The 20,472-nt window shown below is 42.6% G+C and overlaps 1 protein-coding gene across 3 annotated transcripts in view; it reads right to left on the reverse strand.

The window, feature by feature from the left end:
- RPP40 (ribonuclease P/MRP subunit p40) overlaps positions 1-20,472 on the reverse strand; it is a 45,478-nt gene that overhangs the window by 14,434 nt on the left and 10,572 nt on the right. The window contains exon 1 of one of the 3 annotated variants that reach the window (XM_032787244.2): positions 2,729-2,888. The exons of the other annotated variants lie outside the window; for them this stretch is intronic. Within the exon in view, the coding sequence (XP_032643135.1) occupies positions 2,729-2,854 (126 nt within the window). The 5' untranslated portion in view covers positions 2,855-2,888. Of the gene's footprint in view, positions 1-2,728; positions 2,889-20,472 lie in introns of those variants that run through there. 3 annotated transcript variants of the gene reach the window in all.

Consider the following 20,472-nt stretch of genomic DNA (forward strand, 5'->3'; position numbering starts at 1 on the left):
AAAGACTATGAACGTTGGGGAATATAAGCAGCAAAAAGATATCTTGCTACTCACAACTGAGGGAACAAAGAGGTCAGTGCTCTTTGCATCTATGAACAGTGGATCTCCAACCAGATGAGTTGATGATGCTGAGAAATAGCTGCACGTGAGAAAACTGCTTTAGACAAAGCATGGAGCCTGCTAAGGTTACATATAGCCTCAGAAACATGTTATACTTTTGTTCCATTTGTAACCATTTTCTGTTTCTATTATCTCTGCTTAATTTCACTTAAAACTCTGGTCTTAATAAACCTACTTTTGCTTTATTATAAATTCATCTCAGTGCTGTTATAATAAAAAGAGGTGTGCATCCTCAGCCGAACCAGCAGGCAGGTGTGTAGTCTGTCTTTTTGGCGGCAGCAGAGTTGGTAGTTCCCTCAGCATCCAATGACAGGGGCTGGATGCTGCAGAGAGATGCTTCTGGAGAGTTTGAGAATTGTAGTGCACCAAGGATTAATCTGCCAGGCACAGTTTGGGGTGGCAGCATCCTAAGGAGTTTTTTTTGGCTAGCTAACAGGAGACTGTGGTGGCAGGGAGCTGTCACACAGAGTAATACCAACCAAGCCTTCTTTTGCTAAGGCAGAAAGGATAACAGGGTGACTTACAGCTCTGGACCACCTCAAGAAAGCATCACATTACCTATCTGCTGTTGGCTTGTTTATCTGTTTTTGATACCTTGTTCAATACATCATATATAGCTGTTAAATGTGATTTAAGTTTTGGAGTTTTTAAAACACAGCAACTTGCAGACCAATAATGGATCCAGTTTGGTTAAAACTAACAGTCCCCATGTAAGAGACATTCTAGAAGCAACTGCATGTCCTTTAAAGAAACATCTCAGAAATACAGACATAGAATTATAGACATAAGGTGAGTGAGGTAATCTCTCTTACTGCACCAACTTCTGTTGGTGACAGATTCAAATTTCTGAGCTTACACCTGACCTTAGACTAAAATACCAATAACCAAAACATCTACCAGTTGGTAAACACTGATCTCTTCCTTCCCCCTTCAACATTATCTTGTTGGATAACCAATTACAAAGCCTTAGGTGCCAGTAGAGAAGTGATAAGATTATTTTTATTTGTTTTTATCAACTTGATATATCACTTCATCCAAATGATACTTTAAAAGGACATGATTAGATTAAAAATATGATCTACAATCCCACTGACAAATTATAACTGGATGGGAAAAAAAGTGTTTTGCTCTAGATTGAAAATATATCAAGTTTTGGGGGGTTTCCCTCTTTGCTTTAAAAATCCAGCACTCTGCAAAGAAAAAAAAGGGGAGAGGGGAATAGTCACACAACTTTATTCATCCATCCGTGAAGAACTGTCCCAAGAGCTGAACTGAAATAATCAATGGAGCAGATGTACATGGAAAAATTGGCAATACAAACCTTTATACAAAAAAGAGACTGTTGCTCAGCTATTTTAATTTTAGATTTTTTTTAGTTTTTGAAGTGGAAGAGGAAAAGAGATCATTGTGTACACCACTTGGTAGATTTTGGGTTGTTAGTATTTCAGTCTAAGGCCATGTCTACATTACACAGACTATAGCAACATAGAACAGGATTACTTGTGGCACCTTAGAAACTAACAAATTTATTTCAGCATAAGCTTTAGTCGGCTACAGCTCACTTCTTCGGATGCATAGAATGGAACACACAGACAGGAGATATTTATACATACAGAGAACATGAAAAGGTGGAAGTATGCATACCAACTGGAAGTATGCATACTTCCACCTTTTCATGTTCTCTGAATGTATAAATATCTCCTGTGTGTTCCATTCTATGCATCCGAAGAAGTGAGCGGTAGCCCATGAAAGCTTATGTTGAAATAAATTTGTTAGTCCCTAAGCTGCCACAAGTACTCCTGTTCTTTTTGCGGATACAGACTAACACCGCTGCTGCTCTGAAACCTGTCATATAGCAACATAGTTGTCACTTTAACTAGGCTGGCATAACCTGTAACATAAATGAAACCAACACCAACTGAAAGGGTTTTTCCTTTTGGTGTAGGAACTCCATTGCCCCACAGAACAGGAACTAGATTGATGGGCACCTTCCCAGCAGTGTCTACACAGGGGCTAGGTCAGTGTAGGCATAGGCTCAGGATTGTTCACACCCCTGAATACCACAGCTGTACCACCCTAAATTTTAAGTGCAATCCAGGCCTGAGACCTTGTCCACACTTGAGAAGTCCCATGAGCAGCCTTACAAACTGAACAGAAACAGCGAGAAGTCCTTGTGGCATCTTAGAGATTAACACGTTTATTTGGGCAACAGCTTTAATTTGTTAGTTTCTAAGACGCCCTAAGGACTCCTGGCTGTTTTTGCTCATACAGACTAACATGCCTGCCACTCTGAGCAGGTTAAACTGGGGAGGACCCTAATGTTGGCCTATACTTATCACTGAAGTCGCCAGCCCTACAGGCCCTGTGTGGCAGATGTGGCAGCAGAGCCACGTCCACACCAGCGGCAAAGGAGTTTCTAAGTCTACGCCATGAAACCGGGGCACGTTTGTAGCCAAGGGCCAGGCCGCGCGGGTAGGCCCTCGGCCCCTGACAGGCAGCAGGAAGCGGGGCTGGAAGGGAGACACCGAGCCAGGCGGTGAGCGAGTCCCGCTCGCTCGCTGTCAGAGAGCTCCCGCACCCCAACGGCCACCAACCGCCCCGCACTCACGCGGTAGTTGTAGGAGTGGCTCCGCACATGCGCCGCGTGCCGGGAGCGCTCGTGCCGCACGTGGCTCTTCTCGCACACTAGCAGGTGCCGCGGGGTCTCGCGGAGCCGCCGCAGCGGAACCGACATCCCGCATCCGCGCGCCGCGCAGCAACCACCAATAAGGAAGCAGCCAGGGGGCACCACCACCCCACACGTCACGCAGAGGGAGGAGGCAGGCAGAGGAAGGGGGGGCAGTGCGGCTACTTCCGGGCGCCTCCCAGATGCAGAGCAGCTGTTTCCGGTGTAGCTTCAACGCCTGCTACCCGTGTAATTAGTGAGCGAGAGGATGAGCATGCGCAGTAATAGCAGGTGACGCTGCTGCTGTCTTCCCCATGTACAAAATAGGCGCAGGGGGCCCAGAACAAGGGGAGCAGGGTTGGGGTGTTTGGATATAGTAACTGACACAGGGCTGGGCATTTAAGGCACAATGTAGCTTAACACCTAGCTCAGGAGCTAGCAATTTTTCAGAAGTGCTGTGCTGAGTCTTCATTTAATCACTCTAATTTAAGGTTTTGTGTGCCAATAATACATTTTAATGTTTTTAGAAGGTCTCTTTCTATAAGTCTATGATATATAACTAAACTATTGTTGTATGTAAAGTAAATAACATTTTTAAAATGTTTCAGAAGCTTCATTTAAAATTAAATTAAAATGCAGAGCCCCCTGGACCGGTAGCTAGGACCTGAGCAGTGTGAGTGCTACTGAAAACCAGCTCACATGCTGCCTTCAGAACCTGTGCCATAGGTTGCCTACACCTGACTTAGATAATCTGTGTCAGAAGCTGCTTGCTGAAGAACCCATCCAGGGCCTGTCCTACCTGTCCCCCAAGTGTTAAACATTTTTGGATCTGGTGTTGGTGTTTACAGCCTTGCCAGCCACTAGCATTTAAGACTCACAACAGGCTGAAAGAATCATGAGATTTGCTTTACAATCATGAGATTGTTATTTTTAAAAAACTGTGTTCTTTTTATTTGTCATCTGATTTGTAAGCTTTTAAGGCAGACTTGGGTCATGTTTTCAAGGATTTCTTTGCAACCATCAGCCTTAGAAACTTCCTTTTTGCAAAATGAAAGTTGAGATTTTCACAAAATGACTTGACTCTAGTATCTGGAGGTTTAAGAAGAAAAATTCAAAATATTGCAAAAGTTGTGATTAAAAATTGCAAGCATTGGCAACAATGAGTTGGTATTTTCACTTTAAAAAATAAGGAGTCCTTGTGGCACCTTAGAGACTGACAAATTTATTTGGGCATAAACTTTCCTGGGCTGGAACCCACTTCATCAGATGTATGATATAAAAAATACAGGAGCAGGTATAAATACATGAAAGGATGAGGTTGCTTTACCAAGTGTTGGGTCCTTTCACGTATTTATACCTGCTCCTGTATTTTTTACATCATACATCTGATGAAGTGGGTTCTAGCCCAGGAAAGCTTATGCCCAAATAAATTTGTTAGTCTCTAAGGTGCCACAAGGACTCCTAGTGGTTTTTTTTGTTTCTTTGTTTTTGCTGATACAGAATAACACGGCTACCACTGAAACCTATTTTCGCTTAATCACTGACTCCAGGAGTTGAAGATTTAAGAAAAACACAAACTATCTTAAGACTCACAATAAAATTATTACAGCAGGTTGTAGCAACCTGCTAAAGAGTTGATTCAGTAAAGAGTTAAACATTTTCACCTGTGGTTTTGATGTTTAAAAGAATTGTGTCCTCAGTTTTAAAGGGGTCAAAAAGCTAATTGTCTCACCAAATGCAAAACAGAGAGGTGAAAGGGATGCTGCTGGGACAATGCATCAAAGTCCATCCATGATCAATGTGTCATTTGTATTTTTGGGCCTGATTCTCCATTGCACCTTCTGTAGTCATTTATATCAGTGCAATGTGAATCCAAAGTGGGTGTATTATGATGTCCCATAATCAATTTTGCATTCATGTCACAGTGGGGTAAATCACTACATATGGTATGGGGTAAAGGAAAAAGCAGGTCCTCTGCATGAATGACTGCTACACTGACAATTTAGGCCACATCACTATCACCTCCAATTTACACCCTCCTAAATATTGGATATACAGTTGAAGCCTCCAAAATGTGTAGCAAATGGCTAATGTGCCTATTTTGTGCCCCACAGACATAAAATTGTATTGTTACAGCTCTGAAATGATACACAAAGTGAGGTGAGAAAGATGATACGTTAAGTGGCATTTTGGCTAGAGTGGAGCAGCAAATAGAGAGAAACAAAGGAGCATAATACTGCTATGAGAGATGGTGAACCTGTGGACAAAGGAGTGGTAAGTGTAAAGAGGAAGAGAGCACTAGGACTATGGATCAGACACTTGATGACAGATTGGATATGTGGGAAATAACTGAGGAGCGTCATTGTGTAACCCCACCCCCTATGCATTATTAATAGTGGTACATGTCATATACCCCCCCTTCACACATATATAAGTCCCCATTGTTGACAACTACACATTGCATAGGTAATTGACCTCATACAGACCTGTGCATTGATAATGGTACAATCTATAGGAACCCTCCCCCCACAAATACAATGATAGCATTTAGGAAACCCTCAGACACACTGATAATGGTACGATCCACAGGAAGCCACACTGGTACTAAATGCATCCTATAGCAGAGTTTCTCAGACGGGGTCTGTGAGGGTACTTCAGGGGGTCCATGAGTCATGTCCAGCGTCACTGGCCCTGCTGATCCACTCTTCCCCCTCCCTCCCAGTGCCTCCTACAAGCCACGGAACAGCTGTTCAGCCGCATGCAGGAGGTGCTGGGAGGGAGGGGGAGGAGTGGGGATGGGGCAGTCTCAGGGAGGAAAGAGAGGGACAAGGGTAGGGCCTGGGGCTGAGCATGGAAGTCCATGAATATTTTAAATAAAAATTGGGGTCCTTGGGTTGCTAAAGTTTGAGAACTGCTGTCCTGTAGGATTCCCCAGTCCCCGAAACCCACAGATAGAGGAACATAGAAACCTCTCTCTCTACACTGATAGTGGTAGTCTGTTCCCCCACCCTCTTATGCTCATAGACTTTAAGGTAGAAGAGACCATCATGATCAATCTAACCTGCTGCACATTGCAGCCCACAGAATCTCACCCACCCACTCCTGTAATAGACCCATAACCCCGGCTGAGTTACTGACATTTTCAAATCATGATTCAAAGACTCCTCTGCAGTAAGCACAGTGGTAGTGCTCCATAGCAGTCCTGCTCCAAACACACACTGATAGTGGTGAAGCCTGCAGCACAACTCCCTCAGTAGCAATATGTTCTAAAGAGCAAATGGGGAGTGGTAATTGGCTGTAGAATCTTAATCTGGGCAGTTGCCTTCTATCAGCTTTGCCTTCTATCAGCTATCTTCCCCCCAGGAGTCCCACCATGTGCCAGTAAAAATGGCTGGATAATTTTAAAGTATTTTTATTCTATATGACATTTGTCAGGTGCTCTGCAGGGAAGAGTCAGCCTCCTGAGGGATGTGGCTGCACCCCACTGAAGTGCTGAGCAAATGGTGGGCATGTGAGGCACTTGCAACATGTGCTGGCACTATAAGGGATGTTTTGGGGATTATGGACGCCTTGAGGGATATGTCAAGCAAACAGGGATGTTTCAGGGTCCTGCTGGATGTGTTGGGCACCTAATGTGATGTGTCAAGCACCTTGTCACTGTGGCAGACACCTCACAACGCCGCAGAGGAAGTATCTGGATCCCAAGGTGCTGTCGAGTGTGTTGGAACTGCATGAGACAGGCCAATGTGCACTGGGACTCTGTTCAGGTGTGTCAGAATCCTGTGGAGACTTATCAAGACTCTGTGAGTATTAACATGCATCCAGTTTTTGCAGGATTTTACAAATAACAATGCATTTCCATTTTTCTGGTCTCACATCCTCAATAGGGTTACTCAGATGGTAAGCACAGTGTTTGATGGCAAGTGTTTGCAGCATTAGGCCATCAGTTTTGGCTTTTCTTAGATCCTTTGATAGTGGAGAACATGTAAAAACCTTGCCTTTTCTATCTGCTCCCTGCTCTCCCTTGCTCACTGTATCTCCCTTGTCCCCTGGCTTGCTGTGCGCTCATTCACTTTGAAACAGTACAAAATAGCAAATGTGACCATATTCATAGGTACCAAGTCAACCTTGCTGCTGTTTATGCATGCACAAGGCTATCAAATGTATATAGCTTTGTTTACTTAAAGTGTCTCACAGAGCTTTCCAATAAAAATAACAGAAAGAGGAGACAGAAGACCGTGTCTTGACATAAGTCCAGTAGGCTGTGAAAGCTGATTCTGGACGAAGCCTGAGCTTTTATATCAGTTCAACAGTGCTAGCTCCTGAGCTAACCAAAAGCATATGTGAGATGACTGGTCTAGCAGCATTAGCATGCTGGGCTGTTACTCTGTGAAGATCAGGGCTCAGCATCTCAGGCTTTTTTGGCTACTGTCAAGGCCAGGACTGTATGAGATTGGTTCCTCAGTCCCTTTGTCTGGGCTAAGGGAAAAGTTCCTTCAGCTTGCTGGACCGATTTTAAGACACAGACCACAGTTATGTTATTTGCTCAGCAGCTGTAGTGTGCTAGATATATGTAAAGGGCCAAGTTTCTGAGATTTCACTAGTTCACCAATTTTAGCTTGTTGGACTGATGTAAATAGGTTTCTTTAAGTTCACTAGCTCAGCATCTCTAGCTTGCTGGATTCTGATGACAAACCATAGGCCTCTGGGAGCTGACTGGCTGTGCAGCTCTATGGTACTGGGCTGGTATCAAGATACAGGACTGTGTTAGGGTCACTGGCTCAGCACCTCTAGCTTACTGGTCTCATGTCAAAAGTTGGCCTGTGTGACATCCCTGGCTCAGCACTATTAACTAGCAGGACTAATATCCAGGCGTAAACTTCTTTGAAATAAGTACCTCAGGATCTATAGCTGTTGGACTGATGTGTAGGCTCAGGTCTCTTTGAAATTATTAATTCATCAGCTATAGCGCGACAGACTGATGCCAAGGCTCAGGCCTCCTTAAGGTTAGTAGCTCAGCATCCTTAGCTTGCAGAATTTATATCAAGCCTCAGCCCTCTGTGCCATGAGTGACTGTGCTCCATTACTATGTCAGGCTAGAACGTTCTGTGTTTATGGTAAGGTCTAGGTCTCTGTGATATCACTCAAGCATCAGGAGGTAGCCGTGTTAGTCTGTATCCGCAAAAACAACAAGGAGTCCAGTGGCACCTTAAAGACTAACAGATTAATTTGGGCATAAGCTTTTGTGGGTAAAAAACCCCACTTAAAGCGTATGCCCAAATAAATCTGTTAGTCTTTAAGATGCCACCGGACTCCTTGTGATATCACTGGCTCAACAACTACAGCTTGCTGGGTGATGTAAAGAGGCAGGTTTTTGTGAGGTCTGTAATACAGGAACCCTAGATTACTGGTCCGATGACAAGGAAGAGACCACTGTGAAGTCACTAGCTCAGCATCTCTGGCCTCCTAGGAGGATTTTATGGTACTAATTTCTGTTATCTTGCTAGTCTGATGACAAGGCAGAGGCTGCAGTGATCTCACTGTGCTCAGACCATCTAGCTGGATAGGATTTTGTTAAGGTACAGACCTCTGAGGTCAGTGGCTCAGCAACATATTTAAAACAAGTCTGAGATTTGCACCTACATTGACTGTATAGTTATTGCAGCTGCTTGTACAATTTTTGTAATTATACAAAAAATGGATATTTAGGTATCTAACCACTTGCATGTGTAATCACAGGGGTTTTCTAATTTAAAGATTGTACCAATTACATTTGTCGCTGGCTAATTCACAAAGTCTTTTAAAAATACAAAAAATAGTTGATTATTAATGTCGACTATATAGAGAGACTCCGCTGTAAAAATTCAACTATATGCACAGAGATAGCCCATTATCAACCCCACAGGCAAAAGCCTGCATGAACAGATAGGCTTTACATTATCCCATGAAGCTCAATGGACATGGGCGGTGTTGAAAAGGTGAAAATTCATGCCTCTGAGTCAAATAAGCTCATTGCAGCAGAGAAGAAATCTACCCATCTGCAGCACAACCCATAGTCTTGTGGGTTTTTCCCTTTCCCCTCAGCTCACCAGACAAAATGGACTGCATTAAAAAGTCAATATTTGCAACAGTTACCATACAGTGGTCTCTGAGATACCATAGTATTTACCTATGCTTAGATAGGCTATATTAGTGCATGGAAATTGGTGAGAAATGTTGACTTTTTAATGGCTATTACTGTATTTCTGTATTTAATTAGTGTGAGGTTTTTGTGTATTGTGAAAATGGACATATTCTTATCTTAAAAGTTAAATAATTTAAACCGCTCAACACCCAAAAAGACACAACAATCTCCCTAGGGATCTCAGTCCATAGACTGGGGAATGCAGTTATACAGCAATTCAATTTGTTATGTTTGAAGAAAATTATAGGATGCAGGCAAGAGGAAATGCCTTGAGGCAACATCCATGGTAATAGCTTGGAGTAAGGTGGGATTTGTGAAATGTTGCCTGGCACTGGTGAAAAGTTGATTCTATTTTCTATAAAGATGACTGGATTTGGAAATAAAAGCCCAATCTTCACATTATATGAAAACATTTTTTTTGTTGCAGAAGCCAACTGCCTCTTCCATATATGTTTTCAGCTTTGCAAACAGATCTTTATTTGGTTTTTCAAAGCTGGAGAACAGTGAATGTGTGAGGCTGCAATACAGAACAGAAAATTGGTTTAAAAGGTGACATGCACTTTTTAATTTCTGTGTATTCTGGAGTATCTTCTGTGATCAAAAGTCAGATATTTAATTATTTTATATATATAGATATAAAATCCTAAAATTAAACCTTAAAAATTATTTGCCATGCTTACTTTGAATCTGGTGTATGTTTCTAAGCTGCCGTCAAAACATTTTTGCTTCCAGTCAATGTTTTTCTCTCTCTCAAATATTGTTGACTGAAAAAGAAAAGGAAGGAAGTTGCCTTGAATCTTTTAACCTTGGCCATCATTAGTGGTGTTTCTAAAGAAAACATCTTGTTTTGCATTTCTGTATAAACTCGGCTATACTTCATAAAACAGTTACAGACCGATACATCAGGCTGCCTAAGACTTGTAGCTACAAGGAATAAAATGTGCAAAATCCATCTTTGTTTTTTCCTTTTGAGATTTTTGAAACTGAAAAATGGCATTTCACTCGATCGTGGTACATTTTCTTCAGACTCCTTACTCACTTTTTCAGAAGCTTTTTTAGGAATTCTTGAGTAAGTGGGAGGAATTGAAAAATGGCTAAGCCACGGTTTCCTTTAATACTCTGAGGCTCAAATGTTCAGCTCAGTGACAAATTGTGAAAATGGCCTCACTGTTCACCATTTTCTAGCAGGTTCCAACTTGATGCTAAAGAGTTGGGATCTTTATAGTTAATGTACTCAAGGAACCTAAGAGGTGCTGGTAAATAACCATAATTTTTTGAACTTTTGCTGAAGCCAACAAAAACATTTTCTCAAGCCGGGAAGAGTACTGAACAATAGCTAACCATGGGATGCATTGCCTTTGTTCATTTCACTGTGACTTGGGAGTTAGAATAAAGAGAAAGTTGCTGTCTGGCTAAGAAACCTCTCACTCTCACCTTGTGACCCTAGACCACTGGTTGGCAACCTGCGGCCTGTCAGGGTAATCCGCTGGCGGGCCATGAGACCGTTTGTTTACGTTGAGTGTCCACAGGCACAACCACCCGCAGCTCCCAGTGGCCACGGTTTGCCATTCCTGGCCAATGGGAGCTGTGGAAAGCGGCACAGGCCACAGGGATGTGCTGGCCTGCCGCTTCCCACAGCTCCCATTGGCTGGGAATGGCGAATCGCAGCCACTGGAAGCTGCAGGCGGCCGTGCCTACGGACGGTCAATGTAAACAAACGGTATCCAGTCCCCCCGGGTCCCCTCCCCCGGAAGAGCTGAGAAAGAAAACAAAGGAAATTAGCAGATGCCACGAGCTAATTAAACAACATATACACAAACCGTTTAGGACACCAAAAATCCAATCCTGTTCTTAAAAAGGGTAAATTTTATTAAAAAACAAACAAACAAAAAACATTTGGAACTTAGGCTTTTGCTAGATTTTAAAAGAGCAATTCCAAAAATTAAGCACCCAAAATAGCTTTTTTGGATTCAGCTTAAAGGTTATAAGCAAAAAAAGCATCTGGGGTTAGCACAGAGGAGATCCACAAGCCAAAAACAAAAATAAACAGACAACCCTGATCGGGTCTACCTAAACATTCCCTATCCCAGGTGAGGCCAACCCGTGGCTCTGGAGCCACATGCAGCTCTGCAGAAGTTAATATGCGGCTCCTTGTATAGGCACCGACTCCGGGGCTGGAGCTACAGGCGCCAACTTTCCAATGTGCAGGAGGGTGCTCACTGATCAACCCCTGGTTCCGCCACAGGCCCTGCCCCCACTCCATCCCTTCCAGTCCCCTGAGCCTGCCATGCCTGTTCCTCCCTCCTCCCACTCAAAGCCTCCTGCACACCACGAAACAGCTGATCGGGAGGTGCGAGGAGGGTGGGGGAGATGCTGATCGGCGGGGCCGCAGGTGGGTGACTGCTAATGTATTACTGTGGCTCTTTGGAAATGTACATTGGTAAATTATGGCTCCTTCTCAGGCTCGGGTTGGCCACCCCTGCCCTATCTCAATAAGTCTTGCTAGGTATGGAAAATAATTTTTCATACCTGGTTTAAACCTTACACAGCATTCTTGCTTATAGCATTGCTGCTCCATATCCCTGCAGCCCAGAGAGACCAATAGACAAAGGGAAAGTTTCTTTTTCCATTTTAAAAAGTTCTAGCCTTCCCAATGGGTCTTTTGGTCAGGTGCCCACTTTTTTTCTTTATCTGGGGGACTTTTTAACCCTTTACAGATAAAGCAAGTAAAGAACAGCTAACTGGCTGGCTGGGTGTCAATCAAAGGGAGCAACCCACCTGCCCCTTTATTTATCATAGTGGTGGTAGAGAGTTACAAGTCACTTTCTTTTCACAGCACAGTTGCATGCAGTCCCTGCACTCAGGCAAGCTCACACCTTCAATGTGCCCTTAGATGCAAGTTGTCCCAAAGCAGGTAGGGAGGAGGTAGGACCATGGCTCTATTCTTCCACTTTGTCTTGGGAGTGGGATCAGCACAGAGGGAACAGTGTACTGCATCCCACAATGGGGTGGAATAGCAGCTATGCTTCCCTTGTACACCAGGGGGCTCTGAAAGACATTCTGTAAGATGCCTCTGGGTGTTCCACTAGGGCAGTACATGCAGTCCTTAAATGGCACAGTGGAGCCCAAGGCAGACCAAACATTTCCTCCTCTGCACACATTTTTAAAATCCATGTTCAAATGTAAACAACATTCAAAACTACATGCTTTTCCTGCTGAAAGAGTTCTTTTCCATCTCAGTTAATCACATTTTTAGCATGCTTAGGGAAGATACCAGCTTCCAGTAAGTCATCTAATGCCATTAAAATGTTGCAATTCCTGCAGCTATTGCTTTAATAATGCTTGTTATGCTGAGATCTATTTTTAATAAATATTTTGAGAAAAATGCTGGCATTTTTCTTTAATAAACTGTTGTGTTACATTCCAAAAACATTTAGCTGTCCATAAAAGGCCCACTACTGCAGTTCTTTCTTGTGCAAGGCTCCTACTGGTGTAAGAGAGGTATTTTGAATGAGTATGAACTGCAGGATTTGGCCTAAAGATTTTAGCAGGATTTTTGAAATACTCTTTTTCAACCCAATGCCAAGATCATGTTGCTGCTTATCTCTGTCAGACCAATACTGAAAATGCTGCCAGCAGAGTAAGAAAGCCATAGAGACAGAGGAGAGTGGTTTCTTAGCCAATAAGAAACCTTTACACTTGTATTTTGGACTTAGTTACTTCAGTGTTGGTATGCACAGCTTTCCTGAGCTATCTCGCCTGCTGTCCATGGCTATGTGGTGCCCAGGTATTAAAAAAGCAATAGCTGCAGAGTTTCTTGAGGCCTGAATTCCAGTAATCTCTCTTCATGTTAACCTTAAATCCGAAGAAGTAACCACAAAGCAATCCAGAACTTGTAATAATTTAGAGCAGTGGCTCTCAAACTTCATTGCACCGCGACCCCCTTCTGACAACAAAAATTACTGCATGACCCCAGGAGGGGCGACTGAAGCCCAAGCCAGCTCATAGCCCCACCACTCTGGGCTGGGGGGCCAAAACTGAAGCCCAAGGGCTTCTGCCCTGGGCAAGGAGCATGTAACCTTAGCCCACCTGCCTAGGGCTGAAGCCCTCAGGCTTCGGCCTCAGTCCTGGGCCCCAGCAAATCTAACACCATCCCTGGCCACCTCATTAAAATTGGGTCCCGACCCACAGTTTGAGAACCCCTGATTTAGAGGAACAGGCCCTCGTCTAAGATGAGCAAAGCCACACTTTACCAGTCTATTTTAGGGTTTCAAAAGCACCTAATGGATTTAAGATCCTAAGTCCCTTTTTCAAACATATCTTAGGCACTTATGTCTTATTTACTTTCAGTTAGACTTAGGGCCAAACCTGAATGGTTCTGTGACCCAGAGCAGGGAACTGGGCCCAGCCCCATGGGACAGGAGTCAATGCTGCTGCAGGAATGTGGGAAAGGCTTGCTCTCCTGCCCTGTGTGAAAAGACACCACGCATACACCTGAAATTCACTGGAGGCGGACAGGGTGGTCACCCCTTCAGCCTCACTACTGTATTTAGGCACTGAAGGGTGGGATTTTTCAAAACCCCCCAGATAACTTAGCACAAGCCCCACTGATGTTAGGACTTGGGTTTCTAAGTCAGTTGGGCACTTTTTAAAATCCCACCCTTAGGTGCTTAAACATGAACTTTGGAGCCTAACTGTAGGCTCCTTTGGAAAAAAAAAAAGTTGGTCATGGTCTGTATACAAAACTACTGATGTTTAAGGCTTAAAGCATTTTATATACACACATGTTCTTGAAAGGGACCCTTTATGCACAGATCTCCCGCTGTCAGCTTTTAAGTAAGGGAAGTGCTGCCTGCACAGCACCGTCACCCCCTCCCAGGTGAGGAAGGGGTTCCATGGGTATTTGGGACTTAGGGGTAAGGAACAGAGGACTGGCTAGATTTAATGGCATTGTCCCATGTAGAGCCACTGAATTTTCATGTGGAAATGTGGCAGATAACTAATATAGCTGGGAATTGTATTGATTTCACCTGCCCCCCCGCCCCCAAGGCCACTGAGCAGCCACATAGGATCCAGTTGTGGAAGCAAAGCTTCTGTAGGGACTGTGATGCCATGGGAAGGGAGCCATGGAGCAGTGCAGATGCAGAAGTCCCACAGATGGTGGGTCCTATATCCACAGGGCTAGGTTGCCCTGCCCCATCGATCCCCAAGATCTATCTGACAAGGAAGCATCCCAAATTCCTTTCTCTTAGGGGATGCTTAGTGAGAAATAATGTGAGGGGACTGTTACAGAGTTTTCCTAACTCTCTGACCCCTTTCAGCAGAGAAATCCAGAGGGTGTGCATTTGTAGTTTTATTTCAGTCTTATTTTACTTCTGTTTGTTCCCAGTTTGAATGTATGATGTTTGTGTCTCTTATCCCTTTATACCGTTTATAGTGATGATTAAACTACTAAAAAAATTCACTTTTTCCTGAGAACAAGCAACTTGTAAATTTGGGTACTTAGAACAAACATGTTTCCTGTAATTGGATTTAGTCCAAATAGCTGAGTCAATCACAAAATTTCCTCTAGGATATTTCCCATGGCAAAACGTTGTCTGAGAACAACAATAGCATAGAAGCTCTGATTGTATAAATCATCTCCTTACCTGAGACTCCCATGGCTCCCACATCAGCTGACCTTGAAACATAATCTGGCAAAACAGTTGCCAGTTGGCATGTGGTGCAAATTTAGTATTTGTGTTTACAGTCTGAGTCCTCACATTTTGTCTGCTAGCAGTCTGTGTTCAGATGAGCCTCTTGCCAATCTTGCTATTTCAGGCCAAACATTTTGGGGAACAGGCAATTCTTTGTATGTGCCCAGATGATTTTTTGTTTGTTTGTTAGTTTTATGAAGAAGCTAGAGAAGAAATGAACTGCACCATCCACTAGTTCATGAAAGCAAAATCCAGCAGTTCAGATAAGCTTTTTGAATTTTAATGAAAATATTGAGAATCATCTAAGTGGAATGTTGAAAGTTCACTATATTACTGTATTTACCTACTGTACAGGTACATTGTAAAGTTTGACACCTCATTCCAATTCAGTGCCAATAATTTGTCCCTCTCTATTGTTTAAAATGAAACAAGAGTATTAAATAGGGAAATGGCAGACACTTTGGATCAACCGATGAAACAGAATAATCAGAGAACCCATTGAAAATGTGGCAGAGAACATAGGTAGAGTTTGATATGATCTGAAGGCATTAAGCATCTTTGAATTTGAAAGGAAGGCAGCCTTATAGCTTAGTGGAAATGCTCTATGTTAGACCAAGGATAACCTTTTGCTCTTGGATTGGGAATAACGAAGATTGGGCTGGTAATAATGTTCATCTCCTGTGAAAGGTCTAGTGTGTGTCATTGAATAGTGACTTCTATAGCTAATTAAGAGGTAGCATTTAAGATTAAGCAAGCCCATTTGGTCTTCTGGAGTGAAAAGACGGTCATGACATGAGATGAGATCTTGAGCACAGAGGGCACAAAGAGAAAATGGGAATGAGAAGACATGATTCTGCTCAACAGATAGGGATATGAAGAAAATAAATTTTTAAAGCAAACTTTATTTAAAAAAATGTGCTGCAGTGTCTGTTGAAGCTACTGTGATAGCACAGTGAAGAAAATGTGCACTCCAGGACAGCCACATGGGCAAATTTGCTGCACTCTCAAATTAAATGGAGTTTGGAGAGTCGTAGAGGCTGCACAAACTAGATGGTTTTCTATGCACTCTGGTGGGGTTTAGGACATATGCAGAACTTCAAAAATATTGTTTAATTCTCACAATCCACCTATAAGGGAGATCCACCATTTTACAGATGTAGTAAACTGAGGTACAGAGAGGTTAAGGTGATTATTTTCAAACATGGACATATAAGCCTAGGTACCCAAATAAAAGTGGTCTGATTTTTAAAGGAGCTGAGCCCTTGATGTTCCCACTAAAGTTAATAGAAGTTGCTGGGACTCAGCTCTACATTCAGTTACCTAACATCTAAAAATGCTGGCTACTTACCTTGAGCAAAGCCACAGAACTGGAGCTGGGATTAGTCCGTTGCTCTCAGACTTTTACTTAGTAAATAAGAGCATGATGCCTCTCATACTGTTAAACTGCCCTCCCTGTGACTTAGAGGAACTACTCATACAAATAAGTGCTCACCAGCATCAGTGAGCGCTCCACAATCTGGTTGTAGGACCCTAAACTTACTACCCTTACTCATGTTGAGTTGTCTCATGCTCCACAAGTAGCCCTACAGATTTCAAAGGGACTATTTAAGTAGTAACTAGGACTGTTAGCGATTAAAAAAATTAATCACGATTAATCAACCTGTTAAATAATAATAGAATACCATTTATTTAAATATTTTTGGATATTTTCTACATTTTCAAATATGTTGATTTCAATTACAACACACAATACAAAGTGTGCAGTGCTCACTTTATATTTATTTTTGATTACAAGTATTTGCACTGTAAAAAAACAAAAGAAATAGTATTTTTCAGTTTACCTAATACAAGTACTGTAGTGCAATCTCTTTATTATGAAAGTTGAACTTACAAATGTAGAATTATGTACAAAAAAACTGCATTCAAAAATAAAACATGTAAAATTTTAGAGCCTGCAAATCCACTCAGTTCTACTTCTTGTTCAGCCAGTCTCTCAGACAAACAAGTTTGTTTACATTTGCAGGAGATAATGTTGCCTGCTTCTTCTTTACCGTGTCACCTGAAAATGAGAACAGGCATTCTCATGGCACTGTTGTAGCTGGCATCTCAAGATATTTATGTGCCAGATGTGCTAAAGATTCATGTGTCCCTTCATGCTTTAACCACTATTCTGGGGGACATCATCCATGCTGATGACGGGTTCTGCTCACTAACAATCCAAAGCAGTGCAGACCAACACGTTAATTTTCATTATCTGAGTTAGATGCCACCAGCAGAAGGTTGATTTTCTTTTTTGGTGGTTCGGGTTCTGTATTTTCTACATCGGAGTGTTGCTCTTTTAAGGCTTCTGAAAGCATGCTCCACACCTCGTCCCTCTCAAATTTTGAAAGGCACTTCACATTCTTAAACTTTGGGTCAAGTGATGTAGCTATCTTTAGAAATCTCACATTGGTACCTTCTTTGCGCTTTGTCAAATCTGCAGTGAAAGAGTTCTTAAAATGAACAACATGTGCTAGGTCATTATCTGAGACTGCTATAACATGAAATATATGGCAGAATGTGGGTAAAACAGAGCAGGGGACATACAGTTCTCCTCCAAGCAGTTCAGTCACAAATTTAAATTAACATATTTTTTTAATGAGTGTTGTCAGCATGGAAGCCAGTGTCTTCTGGAACGCTGGCCGAAGCATGAAGGGACATATGAATGTTTAGCATATCTTGTGCATAAATACCTTGCAATGCTGGCTACAAAAGTGCCATGCAAATGCATGTTCTCACATTCTGGTGACAATGTAAATAAGCAGAAGGCAGCATTATCTTCTGTAAATGTAAACAAACTTGTTTGTCTTAGCGATTGGCTGAACAAAAAGTAGGACTGAGTGGACTTGTAGGTGCTGAAGTTCTACATTTGTAAGTTGCACTTTCACGACAAAGAGATTGCACTATAGTATTTGTATGAGGTAACTTGAAAAATACTATTACTTTTATCATTTTTACAGTGCAAATATTTGTAATAAAAATAATATATACTTTTATTTCAGTTACAACACAGAATACAATATATATGAAAATGTAGAACATCCAAAATATTTAATACATTTCAATTGGTATTCTATTGTTTAACAGTGTGATTAAAACTGCCATTAATTTTATTAATTGTGATTAATTTTTTTGAGTTAATCACATGAGTTAACTATGATTAATTGACAGCTCTAGTAGCAACTACTCATTATGAGTTAGGATGGCAGAATCAAGCCCTGTTATTCTAGGGGTAGGTAACCTGATTTTCAGTGGCACTCATACTGCCTGGGTCCTGGCCACCGGTCTAGGGGGCTCTGCATTTTAATTTAATTTTAAATGAAGCTTCTTAAACATTTTGAAAACCTTATTTACTTTACATACAACAATAGTTTAGTTAGATATTATAGACTTAGAGAAAGACACTTTCTAAGAACGTTAACATGTATTACTGGCACGCGAAACCTTAAATTAGAGTGAATAAATGGACACTCGGCATACCAATTCTGAAAGATTGCTGACTCCTATTCTAGATATAGACAGGTTACACTGGAACTTTGTTAGGGAAATTGGAAATACTTTTATCAGGCAGGCTTATACACCTAAATAAGTAACAGTAGTTTAATGATAGACAATAATTTGCTGAAGAATTTAAATGGTGACTGCCTTTTATTCTATTAGTTTTTGATTGAGTACAAAAATACATGATGAGTGAGGGAGAGAGAGACTTGTGATCAATAATGTGCTATCAAATCGCTGGCTTCAGGCTTCCTTAAAAGAATACTCAAATTGTCAGTATCGAAGCTGCCAAGTCAGTTGCCAAAGGACTCTGCAGTTTATTATTTTAATTAAAAGACTCTCAGCCATGTTCTGCTTTCATTTACAACTGTGTAAATCTGGAGTAGCCCTGTTAATGTCAGGAGAGTTACTCAGGATTTAAACCAGTATGACTGGAGTAGACTATGGCCCTCTGATGTTGCAAACATGTCACTGTAGAACAAAAACCAACAAACCAGTCGTTCACTGTAACTGTTTCCATATGCATCTAAAGTGTGTGCGTGTGTATGTGTGTGTGTGACAGAGAGGGGCATGTCACTTTTCTTGTTGGTGTGCTATCTTGCTTTGAAAAAACTATGGCCTCTTTTTGAAACATTCCTATAATACAACAGGCTTAGTTGTTGTTTAAAGCAGGTAAAAGGTAAACAGACCAGTTTTGGCATGAGTATGCTCCATTTATAAGGAAGATTTCGGAATCTGTCATGTTAATATATTATGGATAGATTAGAAAGAGTCTGCTGAATGACTGCAGCACCAGCTGCAGCTATTAGTCTCATCAGTTAAAGTAAAAAATATGAAGAAATATTGGCATCAGATTTTCTTTTTAAATTAGGTGTGTGTAAGGCGGTCGCAGCTGTCCCTTCGTCCGTCTGGAAGGGAGATCACGCCCCCTCGCTGCAAGTCCTCTGGAAGAGCACAGTTCAGGGGGGGAATAAGCATTGGGGGCTCTGCCACTTGGCAGGGTTACACAGTGCTGAGCCTAGGGGCCCTGGTCCTCTGACCAGACAGGGCACCAAACAGTTAGGGGGCTCTAGCCTACATTCAAGATAGAGCAGCAGTGTCTATAAGCACCGACCCTCCAGCTGGGCGAGGCAGCAAGCAGTTGGGCGGCTCTGGCCGGTATTCAGGACAGAGCAAATAACAAGTCTATTAGCCTAGGCCCTCAATGAGGGCAGAGCAGCAAAGTCAGGGAGCTCAGGCCTGTACTCAGGGCAGAGCAACGAGTCTCTAAGTGCAGGCTCTCAAACAGGGTGGAGCAGCAAACAGTCAGGGTCCTGGCTCTGATGGACCACTGGCAAATGCAGGCCTCTTTGTCTGTGGTGGGGAGGCTGCCATGCCAGGGGTGGGATAGCAGGATAGGGGGACGTGGGCTCACCCAACTCCACTGCATCCTAGCCGTGGGCCCTAACTGTGGCAGAGTGGTCTGCCACTGGGTAAGCAGTGAAAACTGGCCGCAACAGGCTAGCCAGCTGTCAGTCTATATTTAAACTATAGTTGAGTTCCCTGAGCTACTTCCTACACTCCCAACGTCCGCCTGGGAGAGAGGCCACGCCCCCTCATTACAGTGCAAAAATGCATTCTAATTTTCAGACGCAACCAGAAAAGCGGGAAAAATATTAGCTCAGGACCAGCAAGGGGAATATATTTTGTAAAATATATTATCAAATGCTTATTGTAGACATATAAACCTGATGTAAAACATATCTTCTCTCTATGTGGCTAATAAAGGTTTAGTATATGCATAATACTTTGCACTTCTGTAGAATCCGACTGATCGTGGCTCCCACTGTTGCTGTTTGCCGCTGGAGGCAAATGGGGGCTGCTGGAAGCGGTGGCCAGTAAATCCCTTGGCCCACGCCACTTCCAGCAGCTCCCATTGACCTAGAGCAGCGAACCGCGGACCTAGAGCAGCGAACCTAGAGCGAAGATCGGCCAGACCTGTGGATGGGGCAGATAAACAAACTGGCCTGGCCTGCCAGGGGCTTTCCCTACACAAGTGGTGACCCCAGTTTGAGAAACACTGTTATAGTGCCTAGTACATTAGGGGCCTTAACTCTGACTGGGGACATTCAGTGGTACTATGATAGAAATAAGTTATTGTAGGTGGGACTGGTAGTAAAACCTATTATTAAGATTGTCCAATACTTCCCATTATAGACCTGTTTTCAGTTGCTTATTACTTCACAAACTTTAACCTGTGGGGAAAAATTTTTCATGGTGGCTGTCTGCCT

The sequence above is a fragment of the Chelonoidis abingdonii genome, chromosome 2, assembly GCF_003597395.2.
Source record: "Chelonoidis abingdonii isolate Lonesome George chromosome 2, CheloAbing_2.0, whole genome shotgun sequence".
Classification (NCBI taxonomy): Eukaryota; Metazoa; Chordata; order Testudines; family Testudinidae; genus Chelonoidis; species Chelonoidis abingdonii.